At 46.5% G+C, this 17,430-nt stretch overlaps 1 protein-coding gene across 1 annotated transcript in view; it reads left to right on the forward strand.

Annotated features, from left to right (window-relative positions):
* Positions 1 to 17,430, forward strand: part of LOC309552622 (uncharacterized protein) — a gene marked incomplete at both ends in the record, with an annotated part of 112,221 nt that overhangs the window by 59,300 nt on the left and 35,491 nt on the right. Inside the window, one exon of the mRNA XM_082253563.1 lies at positions 7,679 to 8,974. Within this exon, the coding sequence (XP_082109689.1) occupies positions 7,679 to 8,974 (1,296 nt within the window). The remainder of the gene's footprint in view (positions 1 to 7,678; positions 8,975 to 17,430) is intronic.

Genomic DNA, 17,430 nt, shown 5'->3' on the forward strand with positions numbered 1-17,430 from the left:
CCAGCAGTACAATTCAAAACAAGAGGGTTAGAAGGGCCCTGCTCCTGTGAGCTCACTATATTATACTTTTATATATTTATATATTTTTTATTATATTTTAAACAAATTATATTATATTAATAGATTATGTTATACTTAAAGCGGAGTTCCGGGCACAAAAAAGATTTTTTTTTTTTGTGCCCCTCCGCTAGGTATGCCGCACCTGAAAAGGAATTGGATAGTTATTTTTTTTTTTTTTTGTTTACTCACCTTTTTATTGACGATCGTAAATACTCACCTATGACAGCTTCCTCCTCCAGCGCCGAGGCTCACCCCGTCACTTCCTGCCTCGCGATGATTCCTGGGAGCTAAACGTCATCGCTCCCAGGAATCAATGCGCCGCACCGGCCCCACTCATCATTTCCGGGCGACGCCGCATTCCCCTGCTAAACAGCTTCTGGGCATGCCCAGAAGCTGTTTAGGAATGCGGCGCCGCGCCGGAAGTGACGAGAGGGGCCGGTGCAGTGCATTCTGGGACACGAAGACGCGGAAGAAGACAGAGAAGAGGACCGCGCCGGCTTCAGCTGCCCACAAGAGAGATGGAAACGCTGTGGAAGAAAATTTCTAAGTAAGTATTTCTTCTAAAAGGTAAGTGCGAACCGGGACAGATCAGAGGCTAGCCATTGTGGAATGTGCTAGCCCTGACTGTCCCGGGGGTATGTTCAACAAAAAAACGTTTCTCTGCCCGGAACTCCGCTTTAAATATATTATAATAATAATTATACTATATTATATTATATATATATATATATATATATATATATATATATATATATATAAATATTATATTTTAGATTTATTATGTTTTATATTTATGTTATATAACGGAAAATTGATATCAAATACTTACCGTAATTTTCCTTTCCTGATGGACTCCATGGCAGCATACGTTTGGGTAGGCCCCGCCTCCTCTCCTACCTCATAGGACCCCACTCCCATAAATCTTTGCTCCCTTTCAGCATCAGTGTTCTGTAACTGGCCTACTCAGGAATTGGGAGGGGACTCCTGCTGCCATGGAGTCCATCAGGAAAGGAAAATTACGGTAAGTATTTGATATCAATTTTCCGTTTTCCTGACAGACTCCATGGCAGCATACGTTTGGGAAATAACTCGCTATACACTCCCGGGTGGGAAGATGCTGAACAAAGAAACTTTAATTGGCACTGTCGACTGACAAGACTTGAACGCCAAAATTAACGGAAGATAAAGCAGCAGGTTCAAAACAGTAATGGGAAAGAAAAGTATTAACAGATGACCAAGATGCTGCCTTGCAGATCACGTCAGGTGCGACGTGCTTGGAAGCTGCCCAAGACGTAGCGACGCTTCTTGTAGAGTGAGCTGTAATCGCCTCTGGAGGAGCCAAGCCCTTTGCTCTATACGCCCATTGGATAGCCTGAACGATCCACGCAGCCACTGCTCTGGAAGATGCACGCATTCCTTTCTTTTTGCCATGTAGCAGAACGAAAAGGAAATCCGATTGGCGGAAGGAGAATGTGGCCTCCAAATATTGACTTAGAGTGTTGCCCACGTCTAGAGGATGGACTGAAGAATTCTCATCAGTTCTGAAGGTGGGAAGAACTATCTCAGCATTTTCGTGGAAGACAGAGGTCACTTTTGGATTTGACCCCAGCATAGGGATAAGGACCACCCTGTCTTGAAAAAAGGTCAAAAAAGGCTCTTTGTGACCCAGATTGTGTATCTTGGAGACCCTCTTAGCGGAGGTAATGGCCACCAAAAATGCTGTCTTCAACGTAAGTTCCTTGATAGACATGGAAGCAACATCCTTTGAAGAAAAAAAAGTCCAAAACTAATGGAAGATCCCATTTTGGAAATCTCGGCCTTCTCTGAGGCCTGAGCCTGACTGCGCCCTTAAAGAATTGCTGAATCAAGTGATGGCTTGCCCACTGAATTCCGGTAAAGGCTGAAATGGCGGATACTTGCACCCGGAGAGAACTAACCGAGAGGGACAGATCCAGACCAGATTGCAAAAAACTTAAAATCTGCTGAACAGTAGGTGTACCTACTGGACCTGACCCCCGGGCCTGATGACTCATGAACCTGGCCCATATCCTTTCATATACCCTGTTGGTGCTAGGTCTTCTTGAACTCATGAGAGTCGGAATCACCTCCTCTGGACATCCGAGAGCTTCCAACCTCCCCTCTCAAAAACCAAGCCCTGAGGTGCAGCCGTGCAGGGCATGGGTGCAGAGTAGGACCCTGAGACAGAAGGTCCGACCTGAGAGGTAGAGGGATTGGATCCCTGAAGCTCAGAAGGGACAGCAGGGGAAACCATGGCCTGTTGGGCCAGAAGGGGATTATTGCCACGATCTCTACTTCCTCCATCTTCAGTCTCCGCAGGAATTGGAGTACTATTGGCACTGGTGGAAAGGCATAAGCAGACTGGAAGTTCCACCTGTCCGTGAGGGCATCCACTCCGAAAGCTTGAGGATCTCTGAATCTCGTGTAGTACTTCCGAAGCTTCTTGTTGCGTGGACTTGCAAACAGATCCACTTCGGGCGAAATCCCCAGGGACAGCACCCAGTTGAACACCTCTTGATGGAGGGACCACTCGTTGTTGTCTAGTTGGAAACGGGATAGGAAGTCTGCCTCCACATTCAACACTCCCGGGACAAAGACCGCTGAAAGATTGGCCAGATGATGCTGAGCCCATGTCATGATCAGATCGGTTTCTTGGAGGAGAGACATACTGCGTGTACCTCCCTGCCTCTTGACATAAGCCACTGCCGTGGTGTTGTCCATCCTTAGCAGCACTGATGACCCCTGTGTTAGATGGTGAAAAGCCTGAAGGGCTTTGAGGGCAGCTCGTAATTCTAGAATGTTGGACACCACTCCTTGACCTGGAAAGCTCCACCTGCCTTGTGCCACTTCGGACAGACAGTGGGCTCCCCAACCGGTACTGCTGGCATCTGACGTTATCGTAATCCAGGAAGGCACCAGGGAAGGCATCCCTTCATGAATGGGGTCAGGTGAATTACTTGTGACAAATTCTCCGTCGTCCACTGTTGGAGAAACCCCTTCTGGAAGGGTCTCAGCTTCCACATAGCCCACTTCACCATGGGCGAGGTGGCTACGAGCGTCCCTACTACCTTTAGACACTGACGAGCAGTGAGACGAGAGGCAGCGAGAGCGTGAGACACCCTGCTCTGAACTACAGGAATTTTCTCTTCTGGCAGGGAAATGGTGCACTTCACCGTGTTGAACAGTGCCCCGAGAAACACCAGCGACTGCGTAGGCACCAGATGGCTCTTTTCTAGATTCAGAATCCAACCGAATTCCTGAAGAGTCGATGTCACTTGCTCCAGATGTAAGAGTAACTGATGTCTGTCCTGGGACAGAAGGAGGAGATCGTCCAGATAATGATGCAATCTGATGTCTCTGGTCCTGATGAGAGCCACAACTGCCAGCAAGGTCTTCGAGAACGTGCAAGGCGAAGTTGAGAGCCCGAAGGGAAGACACGTAAATTGCATGTGAGCATGACCTACAGCAAACCGGAGGAACTGATGGTACTCTTTTGCCACAGGAACGTGGAAGTACGCGTCTTTTAGGTCGATCGATGCCAACCAATCTCCTGGGAGAATCGAATGTTGTATGGTGACTAGGGACTCCATTTTGAACCTCTCTTGATGGATAGACCTGTTGAGATATGTGAGGTCTATTACCGGACGCCAGGTGCCGTTCTTCTTCTGGACGAGAAACAGAGGTGAATAGACTCCCAAACCTCGTTCTGCCTCGGGAACCGGCACAACAGCTTGCTGAACCAGTAAGGAGTCCACGTAGGCGAGAAGAATCTTCTTTTTCTCTGCCGAAGGAGGAAGTGAGGTTGCGACAAACCTGGGTTTGGGAACGTTGTCGAACGCCCACGAATGTCCCTGAGACACGATGTTTAACACCCAGGGATCCTGGATCGAGGCCGCCCAGACCTCCCGAAATTGGAGCAGCCTGGCCCCTACCGGGAAGGCCTGGACGGGCCCAACCTCAAAAGGATTTGGTGGCCTCTCTGTCACCAGACGAAGAGCCTTTAGAGCCTTTCTGGAAGGTGGATTGTCTTGACTTCCAACCTCTACCGTAGGACTTGCCTGGTCTGTAGCTGCGAGCTTCCCTGGCACGATTGGTAGTTTGTCTTCTCGGGAAAGAGCGATTCTGAGCGCCTGGACGTTTATCCTGAGGGAGGAACCCAGACTTTCCACCCGTGGCCCGAGTTATGGCTGCATCCAATTTGTTCCCAAAGAGGGAAGAACCCTCAAAGGGAATTCGGCACCATGCCTGTTTGGAAGCAGCATCAGCCACCCAAGGCCTAAGCCAAAGGGGGCGCGTTTAGCTGTAACCGAAGCCAGCATAACTCGAGCCAAAAGGCGAATGGTGTCTAGAGACGCCTCCCCCAGAAAACCCGCAGCCATCTTCAGCTCCCGGATTGGGGAGCTCTGGAGCACTTCTTCCGAAACTCCTCCAAGCGTGCCCTCGAGGGCATTAATCCAGACTTCCATGGCCTTTGAAATTGTAGCCAAAGCCAAAGCTGGCTTACAGGCCATGCCGGCCGAAAGATACGCTCGTTTAAGGTCAGCGTCGATCCTCCTGTCCAACGGATCCCTAAAAGAGGCTGTATCCTCCATTGGAAGGGTGACATGCTTGACCAAACGCATCACAGCTGCATCCACACTTGGGGAAGATTCCAGGTACTTCATCTTTTCTTGTTTGAATGGATACAACTTTGCCATTTTTGTGGTCAGAGAATTCTTCCTTTCCACTTTGCTCCACTCTTCCGTAATTATGTCTCCCAACTCCCCTAAAAATGGAAAGTCCAAGCGCTCTTTGCATAGCTGCTTGAAATATTTTCGTTGTTTTGGGGAGGAGACAGCCGGATCTTCCCATTCAAGGGCTTCTCTCACCGCCTTCACTAGAGGGGAGACAAGGCCGAACTCAAATCCTGAACCAGAGTCATCTGAATCAGATTCGGACTCTGACGGAAGGATAGAAGGATGGCTGGGTTGAGAGGATTCAAAAGGATCCTGAACCAAAAGATCTCTTTCCGGAGAGCGGGATGGTCCTGCAGAAGTACTTGGCTTTTGTAACTCAGCCAAAGAGTCTTTGAGGACTCTGCGCACCACTTCCTCAATATGATGATCCGACTTCTCCCTTTCACCCGTGGCTTGGGTATAACAGGGTTTACACAGAGAAGAGCCGTCAGTTACTATGGTACTACAACCCCAGCATTTCTTCCCATGCGGGTGCTCTGAACGGCCATGATGTGTGGAACCAGAAGATTTGCCATCACGTCCCCTATTATGGGGGGAACTGCGCCTGGACCTAGACGAGGAGTGCCGGTGATGCGACTTTGAATGTCTGTCTTCGCTGCGTGCGCTAGGCTGGTGGTCAGATCTGGAAGAGCTGGAGACAGACACATGTAGCGATATAAAAGAGAGAAACACACAAAGCCTCCCTCCCCCCCCCCTAAATGCCCAGCACATACCTGGTATGAGCGGGCTGGCCACTAGGGGGCGGAGATGTGTCCATAATTGCTATAACAGATGAGCAAAGAAACTCTTCACAGCTGAGTAAAAAGGATACAATATCACTTAGACCTTACTCCAAGTTAAACACAATGCCAAAAAATGCCTTTAAAGGATAGAAATCATACCTTCAGAACGCCAGTTAGAGTCTGGGGGAGGCTGTATAACGTGCCGACCTTCCCACCAGCTCTGACACACTAAGGAGTTTAAATACGGCACCTTGCGGGCGCCGATCGCTACTGCGCATGCGCGAGTGACGTCACGCGTCACCCCCGCGCATGCGCATCGAGTCCAGAGACCGGCAGCAACTGCGCATGCGCAGAAGAGCCGCGCAGCACGGAAGCAGCGGCCGCAATCGCGGCCGTGGCGGGACCAGGAGCCACCGGACAGACACACAAACTGACACAATAGGAGGAATGAATATGTGAGAAGCCGCAAATAGTAAGTAAAACAGCCCAACAACAAAATTAGCATTTAGCATACACAGGAAAGTGAAAATAAAAGAAAAAGGTCCCATCACAGGGCTTACCACCCTGCCCAAGCAGAGAAAGGGTCCCAGAGGCACATCACCGGACTGTGTCTTCGGGCAAAATTAGGCCACCCGCGGCAGCAGGGCTCTCTCGGCCAGACCACAGCGATCCTGCTTAGGGTCTCTTCCATTGCCCCTCCATACCCCGCTAATAGCCAGGGCTTATCGGAGTCTCCACGACCCAATCTGCTTCAAGGTATAGGACTTGAAAATAGTAGGAACATAACACCGTATGTATGAGGAGGATGAAAAAAGAACACTGATGCTGAAAGGGAGCAAAGATTTATGGGAGTGGGGTCCTATGAGGTAGGAGAGGAGGCGGGGCCTACCCAAACGTATGCTGCCATGGAGTCTGTCAGGAAATTATATTTTTAAATAAACTATATCATATATAATAAATAAATACAGTTTAAAAAAAATATGTAGTGTTAAATGCTGCAATCTTGGGGTGAAAGTATGACACAGCAATTAATAAACAATCTAAATGTTATTATATTATATAATATTATATTATATTATATTATATAATATTATATTATATTATATTATATTATATTATATTATATTTACAAATTAAAAAAAAAAAAAAACAGACTTAGTATTAAATGCTGCCATCTTGTGGAGAAAGTGTGATACAGCAATCAATAGAAACTCTAAATGTCATTGTATTATATTATATTATATATTATATTATATTTATAAACAAATTCTATTATATTATATTATAATAATTTTATTGTAATAAAATATAAATTATATTACATGTATTAAATATGCTTGGTTTGCTGCATTGGAGGGCAAAGGAGGCATTGGAGGTCTAAAAGACCCCTGCTATCTATATAAAGAGTACCTGTCACTGCCTATTGCTGTCACAAAGAATGTTTACATTACTTGTGACAGCAATAAAAGTGATAAAAAAAAATTTATAGCAACAGTGTAAAAATAATAAAAAAAAAAACAAAAAATGTAAAGTGCCTCCGTGCTCATGGGCAAAGGTGAATGCATGCATTGGTCACACACACACGTAAAAACGATCGTCCCACACATGTGAGGTATCACCGGGAACATCAGATCTCTTTGCAGAGACACCGGATCCATGCCTTCCTTACCTACAGAACGGCGATCTGCCTTTCTTACATGGAGAGATCGCTGTTCTGGCTCTCTGCCTAATGATCTGCAGGGGTCAGTGGAGATCAAATCCGTGGTACCTGCAGATCAGCTCCCGCTGTATCTAATGACAGTAGGAATGGGTCACCAGTGGCGCACATGTGCGCCTTAGACCTGGAAGTGTCAGACCACGTCCTAGATATATGATCCGGCACCGAGTGCCCACCTTTCCGCAGTATATGTGTGGTGGGCGGTCCTAAAGTGGTTAAAGTCTGACATGTTTGGTATCTATCTACTTAGCGTGAGATCATCTTTTATATTTTGCAAATAAAATTGGTTATGCATTTTGCTGTTTTGCATTAAAATTCAATAAAGCCTCTGACCCGTTGGAGATCAGGAACGGAACGAGACAGGGTTGCCCTCTCTCTCCCCTGATTTTTGTGCTGACTCTCGAGCCCTTTCTGCGTTCCGTCAGGGCCAGTCCCGATGTCACGGGCCTACCACTTTCAACGTCGCTCGCCCCTAAGGTGGCGGCCTATGCGGATGATCTCCTCTTCTTCCTTACTAAGCCGCTGATCTCCTTACCGAATCTTATGCGGGAGTTTCACATATTTGAAGCCTTGTCCTCGTACAAAATTAACTTTCAAAAATCGGAGGCCCTCCCGGTAGCGATGCCACCCGCTTTGTCTCAGCTTCTCAAAAGCGATTTTCCATTCAAGTGGAGCTCCTCCCATATCACATACTTGGGCATCTCCCTCCCCAACTGCCCCAAACGCATCTTTGACTGCAATTTTCCTCCTCTTCTTGCACGCATCCGGAGGGACCTGGACGGCTGGCAGAAGGGCATGTTTTCCTGGTTCGGGCGTTGTAATATTATTAAAATGACTGTCATGCCCCGTTTGCTTTATGTGCTCCAGGCCCTTCCGATAGTTATTCCGTTGACCTTCCTCCGTACGGTGAACGGCGCATTTCGTAAATTCCTGTGGACCCGAGGCCCTCCCCGATTGGCATTGAAACTTCTTCGCATGCCCAAGCTCAGCGGCGGAATGGCCTTCCCGGATGCCACCATGTACTCTGCTGCATGCCACCTGGCCAGGATTCTGGATTGGCATCTACATGGCCCATTGAAACAATGGGTGCGGATCGAACAGCTCGGCGGGGGCTCTCCCCCGGAATGTCTCCTGTGGGGGTCATCTCCCCTGCCGGGGGAGGTCTTGGAACACCCGACTGTTGGGGCCACGTTGCAGCTGGGCCGCAGGCTCTGTAAAGAGGGCCTTCTCACGTCTTTACCTTCACCTCTGCTCCCGATTGTGGGAAACCCAGACTTTTCCCCTGGCCTACAGGATCCGGCCTTCTGTGTGTTGAGGGCCAACGGTGTCTACCAAGCCAGACATTTTCTCAGCGGGGACTGTTGGATGTCTCGCCAGACCCTATTGTCGAGCACCATGTTTGCCACCCTGTCGTTCTGGCAGAGGGTGCAACTTGCCCATTTTCTCCAATCGCTACCGCCGGCGACCTCTTTTTCCAGACGCCTCACGCCGTTTGAGGAGTTGTGCGCATCGGATGCTCCGGTGCGCCATGCTATTTCCCTGCTTTATCGTATCGTGACGTCACCCGGACAGCCTTCCAGACCCCCATACATGTCTCTATGGGAACGTGATTTGGGTGTTTCCCTTTCGGATTATCACGTCGAACGTATCCTCTTCTTCACCTACAAAACCTCCACATGCTCTAAATACCAGGAGATGGGTTATAAGCTCTTGACCAGGTGGTACTATACCCCGGTTAAACTTCGAAGGATGTTCCCCTCCTGTTCTGATCTTTGCTGGCGATGTGGCGTGGAGGTGGGATCCCTCCTCCACATTTTTTGGTCTTGCAAAAAATTACAGTATTTTTGGTCGGAGGTCCTCCGTATTATCCAAAAATTCACAGATCACACCCTTACCCTGGAACCAGCCCTCTTCCTCCTTCACCATCACAGCTTCCCAAGGGCGTCTTATCAGAAGTCAATTTTGCCGATACTGCTAACAGCAGCCAAGAGCTGTATTCCTCTCCTATGGAAGCAATCCCGTCCTCCTACTGTGGCGATGTGGTTGCGCAAAGTAGCGTTTATTAATGAGATGGAGGACTTGCTGGCGGCCGAGCGGGGCACTAGAGATGGGTTCCTCAAGCGTTGGTTTTATTGGCATGAGTTCAGCTCGACCACAGAATACCGAGACCTTGTCGCATAGCTGATTTGCTCGCACTCGATGGCCTTCTCCCCTACTTACTCACCCCCTTGTCCCTTTTTATGTGTGTTATGTCGTCCCTCCCCCCCTCCTCCCTATGTCGTCCCCTTCCGATGTGGTGCTTCCTGATCTTTGCTCTTTCCTTCTTCTACCTGTTTTTCTTATTTGAAAATTTCCCCAGTTCCTATAAGGTATACGTGACACTACTACCTTCTTGTGGTTCCTCGGATTGGCGACCCCGTGAGGTACCCTCCACGCTCCGGTATGCCGGCCATGTGACAGAAGCCGGTAGGGGTGTGGTTCTCTCTGGGACCGGCCATCCTGAAACGTACACTGCTGCGATATGTATTATCATTTTTCGCATACGGCTATGTTTATCTGATTTACGCCTCATGTAATGCTGTTTTCTTGATGCTCGGCTGTATTTCAATTACCTGCCTTTGTTGACTTGTATACCTTTATCCTTTCTATACCTTCAATAAACATTGAATTTACAAAAAAAAAAAAAAAAAAATTCAATAAAGCTTATTGTTTCTCCAAAAAAACCTGCACAAATACCCTGCGGTATAAAAAATTGCAAAACCCACCAATTTATTCTCTAAGGCCTCTGCTGTAAATAATATAAAATGTTTGGGGGTTCTAAGACATTTTCAAGCAAAAAAATACTGATTGTTACATGTGAACAAAAAGTGCCAGAAAAGATCTCCCGGTTTGTAATTAAGGGCGAAATCTCGCAATCCTGCCCGCAATTCTAAATCGCACAGCAACGTGCATTTGGGTGCCGTTCAATCTCAATGGCACCCCCAAATGCAGCGTGATTTTGCATGTGATTTTTGCGCATGAGAATCGCACAGACAATCCCAGAAAAACATGCCCTCAAAAATCGCGCCAAGTATGTCACCCAAAAAGGAGCGGGAGCATCTTTTGAGCGACAAATGCTCATAGAGCAGCACATTACAGTGAATGGGGCTGCTCCAGGCATGATATGCGCAATCAAGTGAGAATTGTGCTTTCAAAATCGTGAGAGAGAATGCTGATTCCCGCTATGTGTAGTGTTATTGGGGCGGGGGGGGGGGGGGACAGCCCATACACATGTAGGGGGCCCAGACATCCCAGGGGGCCCAGGCCCCAACCAATAAATTGTTGCTGCTGTTTAGTAGCAAGTGCAACTCACTGGTACGGACCCGGCCCCCAACCCAACGAGCTATTAACCTACTGTATAGTAACAGCCAGGGCTTTTTTCTGGTGGAACGTGCTGGATCGGTGTTCCAGCACCTCCACCAGAGACAGTGAGGGAGAAGCACTCTCTGTATATTATTGCTTTAGCAGGGCGGCTGAAGAGTGAGCCGATGCAGTTTACTTAGTTCTGGCTGCAGCCTAAGAGAGGGGAAGGCAGAGTGATATCATCTGCACTCCACCGCTCCCTGCAGACCCGATGCTGGTTTGGGTGCCAGTCGCAGCTTAGCCATGTGGAAGAGCTGCGCTGTGTGTAGACCGCCTCACTGACTGCTCACTGCCAACTGCAGAAGAGTTGTTAGACATCACATTTTTGGTAAATTGATTGATAATGTTGCTGGATATGGGCCTGTGCTGTGACTGTCTCTTTGTTGGATTGGGCTATCTCTTTGCTGGATAGGGCTGTTTCTTTGCTGAATATATGGGGATGTCTCTGCTGGAAGGGGCCATCTCTTTGCTGAATATATGGGGATGTCTCCTTGCTGTATTGGAGTGTCTCTTTGTTGGAAATATGAGGATGTTTCTGCTGGTTTGGGCCGTCTCTGTGCTGGATTGGGCTGTCTCTTTGCTATATGGGGGTGTCTCTTTGCTGAATATATGGGTATGTATCTGCTGGATGGGGCCATCTCTTTGCTGAATATATGGGGATGTCTCCTTGCTGTATTGGAGTGTCTCTTTGCTGGAAATATGAGGATGTTTCTGCTGGTTTGGGCCGTCTCTGTGCTGGATTGGGCTGTCTCTTTGCTATATGGGGGTGTCTCTTTGCTGAATATATGGGGATGTCTCTGCTGGATGGGGCCATCTCTTTGCGGAATATATGGGGATGTCTCCTTGCTGTATTGGAGTGTCTCTTTGCTGGAAATATGAGGATGTTTCTGCTGGTTTGGGCCGTCTCTGTGCTGGATTGGGCTGTCTCTTTGCTATATGAGGGTGTCTCTTTGCTGAATATATGGGTATGTATCTGCTGGATGGGGCCATCTCTTTGCTGAATATATGGGGATGTCTCCTTGCTGTATTGGAGTGTCTCTTTGCTGGAAATATGAGGATGTTTCTGCTGGTTTGGGCCATCTCTGTGCTGGATTGGGCTGTCTCTTTGCTATATGGGGGTGTCTCTTTGCTGAATATATGGGTATGTATCTGCTGGATGGGGCCATCTCTTTGCGGAATATATGGGGATGTCTCCTTGCTGTATTGGAGTGTCTCTTTGCTGGAAATATGAGGATGTTTCTGCTGGTTTGGGACGTCTCTGTGCTGGATTGGGCTGTCTCTTTGCTATATGGGGGTGTCTCTTTGCTGAATATATGGGGATGTCTCTGCTGGATGGGGCCATCTCTTTGCTGAATATATGGGGATGTCTCCTTGCTGTATTGGAGTGTCTCTTTGCTGGAAATATGAGGATGTTTCTGCTGGTTTGGGCCGTCTCTGTGCTGGATTGGGCTGTCTCTTTGTTGGAAATATGAGGATGTTTCTGCTGGTTTGGGCTGTCTCTGTGCTGGATTGGGCTGTCTCTTTGCTATATGGGGGTGTCTCTTTGCTGAATATATGGGGATGTCTCTGCTGGATGGGGCCATCTCTTTGCTGAATATATGGGGATGTCTCCTTGCTGTATTGGAGTGTCTCTTTGCTGGAAATATGAGGATGTTTCTGCTGGTTTGGGCTGTCTCTGTGCTGGATTGGGCTGTTTTTTTTGCTATATGGGGGTGTCTCTTTGCTGAATATATGGGTATGTATCTGCTGGATGGGGCCATCTCTTTGCGGAATATATGGGGATGTCTCCTTGCTGTAATGGAGTGTCTCTTTGCTGGAAATATGAGGATGTTTCTGCTGGTTTGGGCCATCTCTGTGCTGGATTGGGCTGTTTTTTTTGCTATATGGGGGTGTCTCTTTGCTGAATATATGGGTATGTATCTGCTGGATGGGGCCATCTCTTTGCGGAATATATGGGGATGTCTCCTTGCTGTATTGGAGTGTCTCTTTGCTGGAAATATGAGGATGTTTCTGCTGGTTTGGGCCGTCTCTGTGCTGGATTGGGCTGTCTCTTTGCTATATGGGGGTGTCTCTTTGCTGAATATATGGGGATGTCTCTGCTGGATGGGGCCATCTCTTTGCTGAATATATGGGGATGTCTCCTTGCTGTATTGGAGTGTCTCTTTGCTGGAAATATGAGGATGTTTCTGCTGGTTTGGGCCGTCTCTGTGCTGGATTGGGCTGTCTCTTTGCTATATGGGGGTGTCTCTTTGCTGAATATATGGGGATGTCTCTGCTGGATGGGTCCATCTCTTTGCTGAATATATGGGGATGTCTCCTTGCTGTATTGGAGTGTCTCTTTGCTGGAAATATGGGGATGTTTCTGCTGGTTTGGGCTGTCTCTGTGCTGGATTGGGCTGTCTCTTTGCTATATAAGGGTGTCTCTTTGCTGAATATATGGGTATGTATCTGCTGGATGGGGCCATCTCTTTGCTGAATATATGGGGATGTCTCTGCTGGATGGGGCCATCTCTTTGCGGAATATATGGGGATGTCTCCTTGCTGTAATGGAGTGTCTCTTTGCTGGAAATATGAGGATGTTTCTGCTGGTTTGGGCCATCTCTGTGCTGGATTGGGCTGTTTTTTTTGCTATATGGGGGTGTCTCTTTGCTGAATATATGGGTATGTATCTGCTGGATGGGGCCATCTCTTTGCTGAATATATGGGGATGTCTCCTTGCTGTATTGGAGTGTCTCTTTGCTGGAAATATGAGGATGTTTCTGCTGGTTTGGGCCGTCTCTGTGCTGGATTGGGCTGTCTCTTTGCTATATGGGGGTGTCTCTTTGCTGAATATATGGGGATGTCTCTGCTGGATGGGGCCATCTCTTTGCGGAATATATGGGGATGTCTCCTTGCTGTATTGGAGTGTCTCTTTGCTGGAAATATGAGGATGTTTCTGCTGGTTTGGGCCATCTCTGTGCTGGATTGGGCTGTCTCTTTGCTATATGGGGGTGTCTATTTGCTTAATATATGGGTATGTATCTGCTGGATGGGGCCATCTCTTTGCTGAATATATGGGGATGTCTCCTTGCTGTATTGGAGTGTCTCTTTGCTGGAAATATGAGGATGTTTCTGCTGGTTTGGGCCGTCTCTGTGCTGGATTGGGCTGTCTCTTTGCTATATGGGGGTGTCTCTTTGCTGAATATATGGGGATGTCTCTGCTGGATGGGGCCATCTCTTTGCTGAATATATGGGGATGTCTCCTTGTTGTATTGGAGTGTCTCTTTGCTGGAAATATGAGGATGTTTATGCTGGTTTGGGCCTTCTCTTTGCTGGTTTGGGCCGTCTCTTTGCTATATGGGATGTCTCTTTGCTGAATATATGGCAATGTCTCTTTGCTGTATTGGAGTGTCTCTTTCTTTGAAATATGGGGATGTTTCTGCTGGTTTGGGCCATCTCTTTGCTGGATTGGGCTGTCTCTTTGCAGAATATATGGGGCTGTTGTATTCAGTGGAACGGTCCTAGGGAAAGTTGGTGGTCAGGCCCGGGGGGGGGGGGGGGCAGGCCTTAAGCTGTGTAAGGGGCCCAACAATTTCTGATGGCTGCCCTGGGGCAATACCCCCCCCCCCCCCCGAAAAAAGTATAGATAAGTGGAGGAAGTGGTTAATAATTAGGTGACTTCTGAAGGCAATTGGTTCCACTAGATTTTAGTTAGGGGTATCAGATTAAAGGGGGGTGAATACAAATGCCCCCCCCCCCCCCACACACACACACACTTTTTACAGATTTATTGGTAAAAAATGTTGAAAACCATTTATCATCATGTGTCACTTTGTGTCGGTCTATCACATTAAATCCCAATAAAATTAATTTACGTTTTTGGTTGTAACATGACAAAATGTGGAAAATTTCAAGGGGTGTGAATACTTTGTCAAGGCGCTGTAATTTTTGGGGGTCGCGAGTAATTTTCTAGCAAAGACAAAAAAATTCTGTAAAATTTAAAAAAAAAAAATGTATATATGTATTTTTTTATTATTTATTAATTTTTTTTCTTCTTTAACTGTTACCTTGTGCTCCTGTAATTTTCTGTTGTTACATGTACCAAGCATTGAGTCAGAGGTAACAAACAATCGTAAATGTTATTGTTGAAAATGTTAAATTAAAATTCCAAAAAAAATTTAAAAGGAAAAAAAATAAATAAAAAATAAAAAATCCCCAGAACGCGCTGCCCGGAGTCATTTTTAATTTTTTTACAAACATGTTACAATTAGAAAGTTTTTTTCTTTTTTTTTGCTAGAAAATTACCCAGAACTCCCCAATGTTATGTATTTTCTGAAGGCAGAGGCCCTGGAGAATAAAATAGTGGTTGTTGCAGTTGTTTTATGTTGCACGGTATTTTTGCAGCTGTTGAGCAAACACAAATTTTCAGCAAAGAATACACTAAAATGAATATTACTGCACACAGACACATAAAGGACAATAACGATCTCCTCCTCCAATCACTGCTCTCCTCTCCCTCGTTCGATCTCTAGAAGAGGAAGTTTCCCTGTAACTACAAAGTATCCATTTCATCATACAACTATTACACCGTCCCGCCGCCAGGGGTCTCTGTCACCGCCGCCCCGTCATTATCTCTGTGACGCTCATTCCTGCGCTTGCGCAGCGGTCGGCTGAGGACAGGACTTTGCCCATACCTAATATGGCGGATCCGGCGTCATGAAGGCTGTCTGCCCTGCTAATGAGGAAAGTGTGGGGATCTCGGGCCTAGGTGCTGGGGGGGGGGGGGGGAGGGAAGCGGGGTACCTCCTGGGGGTCCCTCCTGTCACCTGGGACGGAGGAGGGAAACCTTCTATACAGCATTGGTTTCCCTGTATTATTATATATACAGCATGGGGGAGGGGTCTGTGTACACACTGTATATAGTGTCATGTATAGGAGGATATATATATATACACTATATCCTGGGGGGAGTATATAATGTATATACACAGTATGGTGGGGTGTATATATTAATAATAATGGGGGGTGTATATACACAGTATGGGGGGGGTGTAATAATGTATATGAGGATGTACACACTATATGAGGGGTATATATATAATAATGTAGATACACACAGTATGGGGGTGTACCTAGAAATAGTGGTGGGTATATATAATAATATATAGGAGGATATACACACAGTATGGGGTGTACCTAATAATAATGGGGGTGTATATAATAATAATGGGGGGGGGTTGTATATAATAATAATGGGGGGGGGGTGTATATAATAATAATGGGGGGGTGTATATAATAATAATGGGGGGGGGTGTATATAATAATAATGGGGGGGTGTATATAATAATAATGGGGGGGGGTGTATATAATAATAATGGGGGGGGGTGTATATAATAATAATGGGGGGGGTGTATATAATAATAATGGGGGGGTGTATATAATAATAATGGGGGGGGGGGTGTATATAATAATAATGGGGGGGGGGTGTATATAATAATAATGGGGGGGGTGTATATAATAATAATGGGGGGGTGTATATAATAATAATGGGGGGGGTGTATATAATAATAATGGGGGGGGGGTGTATATAATAATAATGGGGGGGTGTATATAATAATAATGGGGGGGGGGTGTATATAATAATAATGGGGGGGTGTATATAATAATAATGGGGGGGTGTATATAATAATAATGGGGGGGGGGTGTATATAATAATAATGGGGGGGGTGTATATAATAATAATGGGGGGGGGGGTGTATATAATAATAATGGGGGGGTGTATATAATAATAATGGGGGGGGGGTGTATATAATAATAATGGGGGGGGGTGTATATAATAATAATGGGGGGGTGTATATAATAATAATGGGGGGGGTGTATATAATAATAATGGGGGGTGTATATAATAATAATGGGGGGGGTGTATATAATAATAATGGGGGGGTGTATATAATAATAATGGGGGGGGTGTATATAATAATAATGGGGGGGGGTGTATATAATAATAATGGGGGGGGTGTATACACCTCTGCACTGTGTGTATCTACATTATTATATACACCCCCAATATAGTGTGTGTATATATCCTCCTATATATTATTATATACACCCCCCATTTAAATTATATACACCCCCACACTTTGTGTATGGGGGAGTGTAATAATGTACATGAGGATACACAGTATCTCACAAAAGTAAGTACACCCCTCACATTTTTGTAAATATTTTATTCTATCTTTTCATGTGACAACACTGAAGAAATGAGACTTTGCTACAATGTAAAGTAGTGAGTGTACAGCTTGTATAACAGTGTAAATTTGCTGTCCCCTCAAAATAACTCAACACACAGCCATTAATGTCTAAACCGCTGGCAACAAAAGTCAGTACACCCCTAAGTGAAAATGTCCAAATTGGGCCCAATTAGCCATTTTCCCTCCCCGGTGTCATGTGACTCGTTAGTATGACAAGGTCTCAGGTGTGAATGGGGAGCAGGTGTGTTACATTTGGTGTTATCGCTCTCACTCTCTCATACTGGTCACTGGAAGCTCAACATGGCACCTCATGGCAAAGAACTCTCTGAGGATCTGAAAAAAAGAATTTTTTCTCTACATAAAGATGACCTAGGCTATAAGAAGATTGCCAGGGCCCTGAAACTGAGCTGCAGCACGGTGGCCAAGACCATACAGCGGTGTAACAGGACAGGTTCCACTCAGAACAGGCCTCACCATGATCGACCAAGAAAGTTGAATGCCAGTGCTCAGCATCATATCCAGAGGTTATCTATGGGAAATAGACG

This window comes from Pelophylax lessonae (assembly GCF_965119305.1).
Source record: "Pelophylax lessonae genome assembly, chromosome: 1".
Classification (NCBI taxonomy): domain Eukaryota; kingdom Metazoa; phylum Chordata; class Amphibia; order Anura; family Ranidae; genus Pelophylax; species Pelophylax lessonae.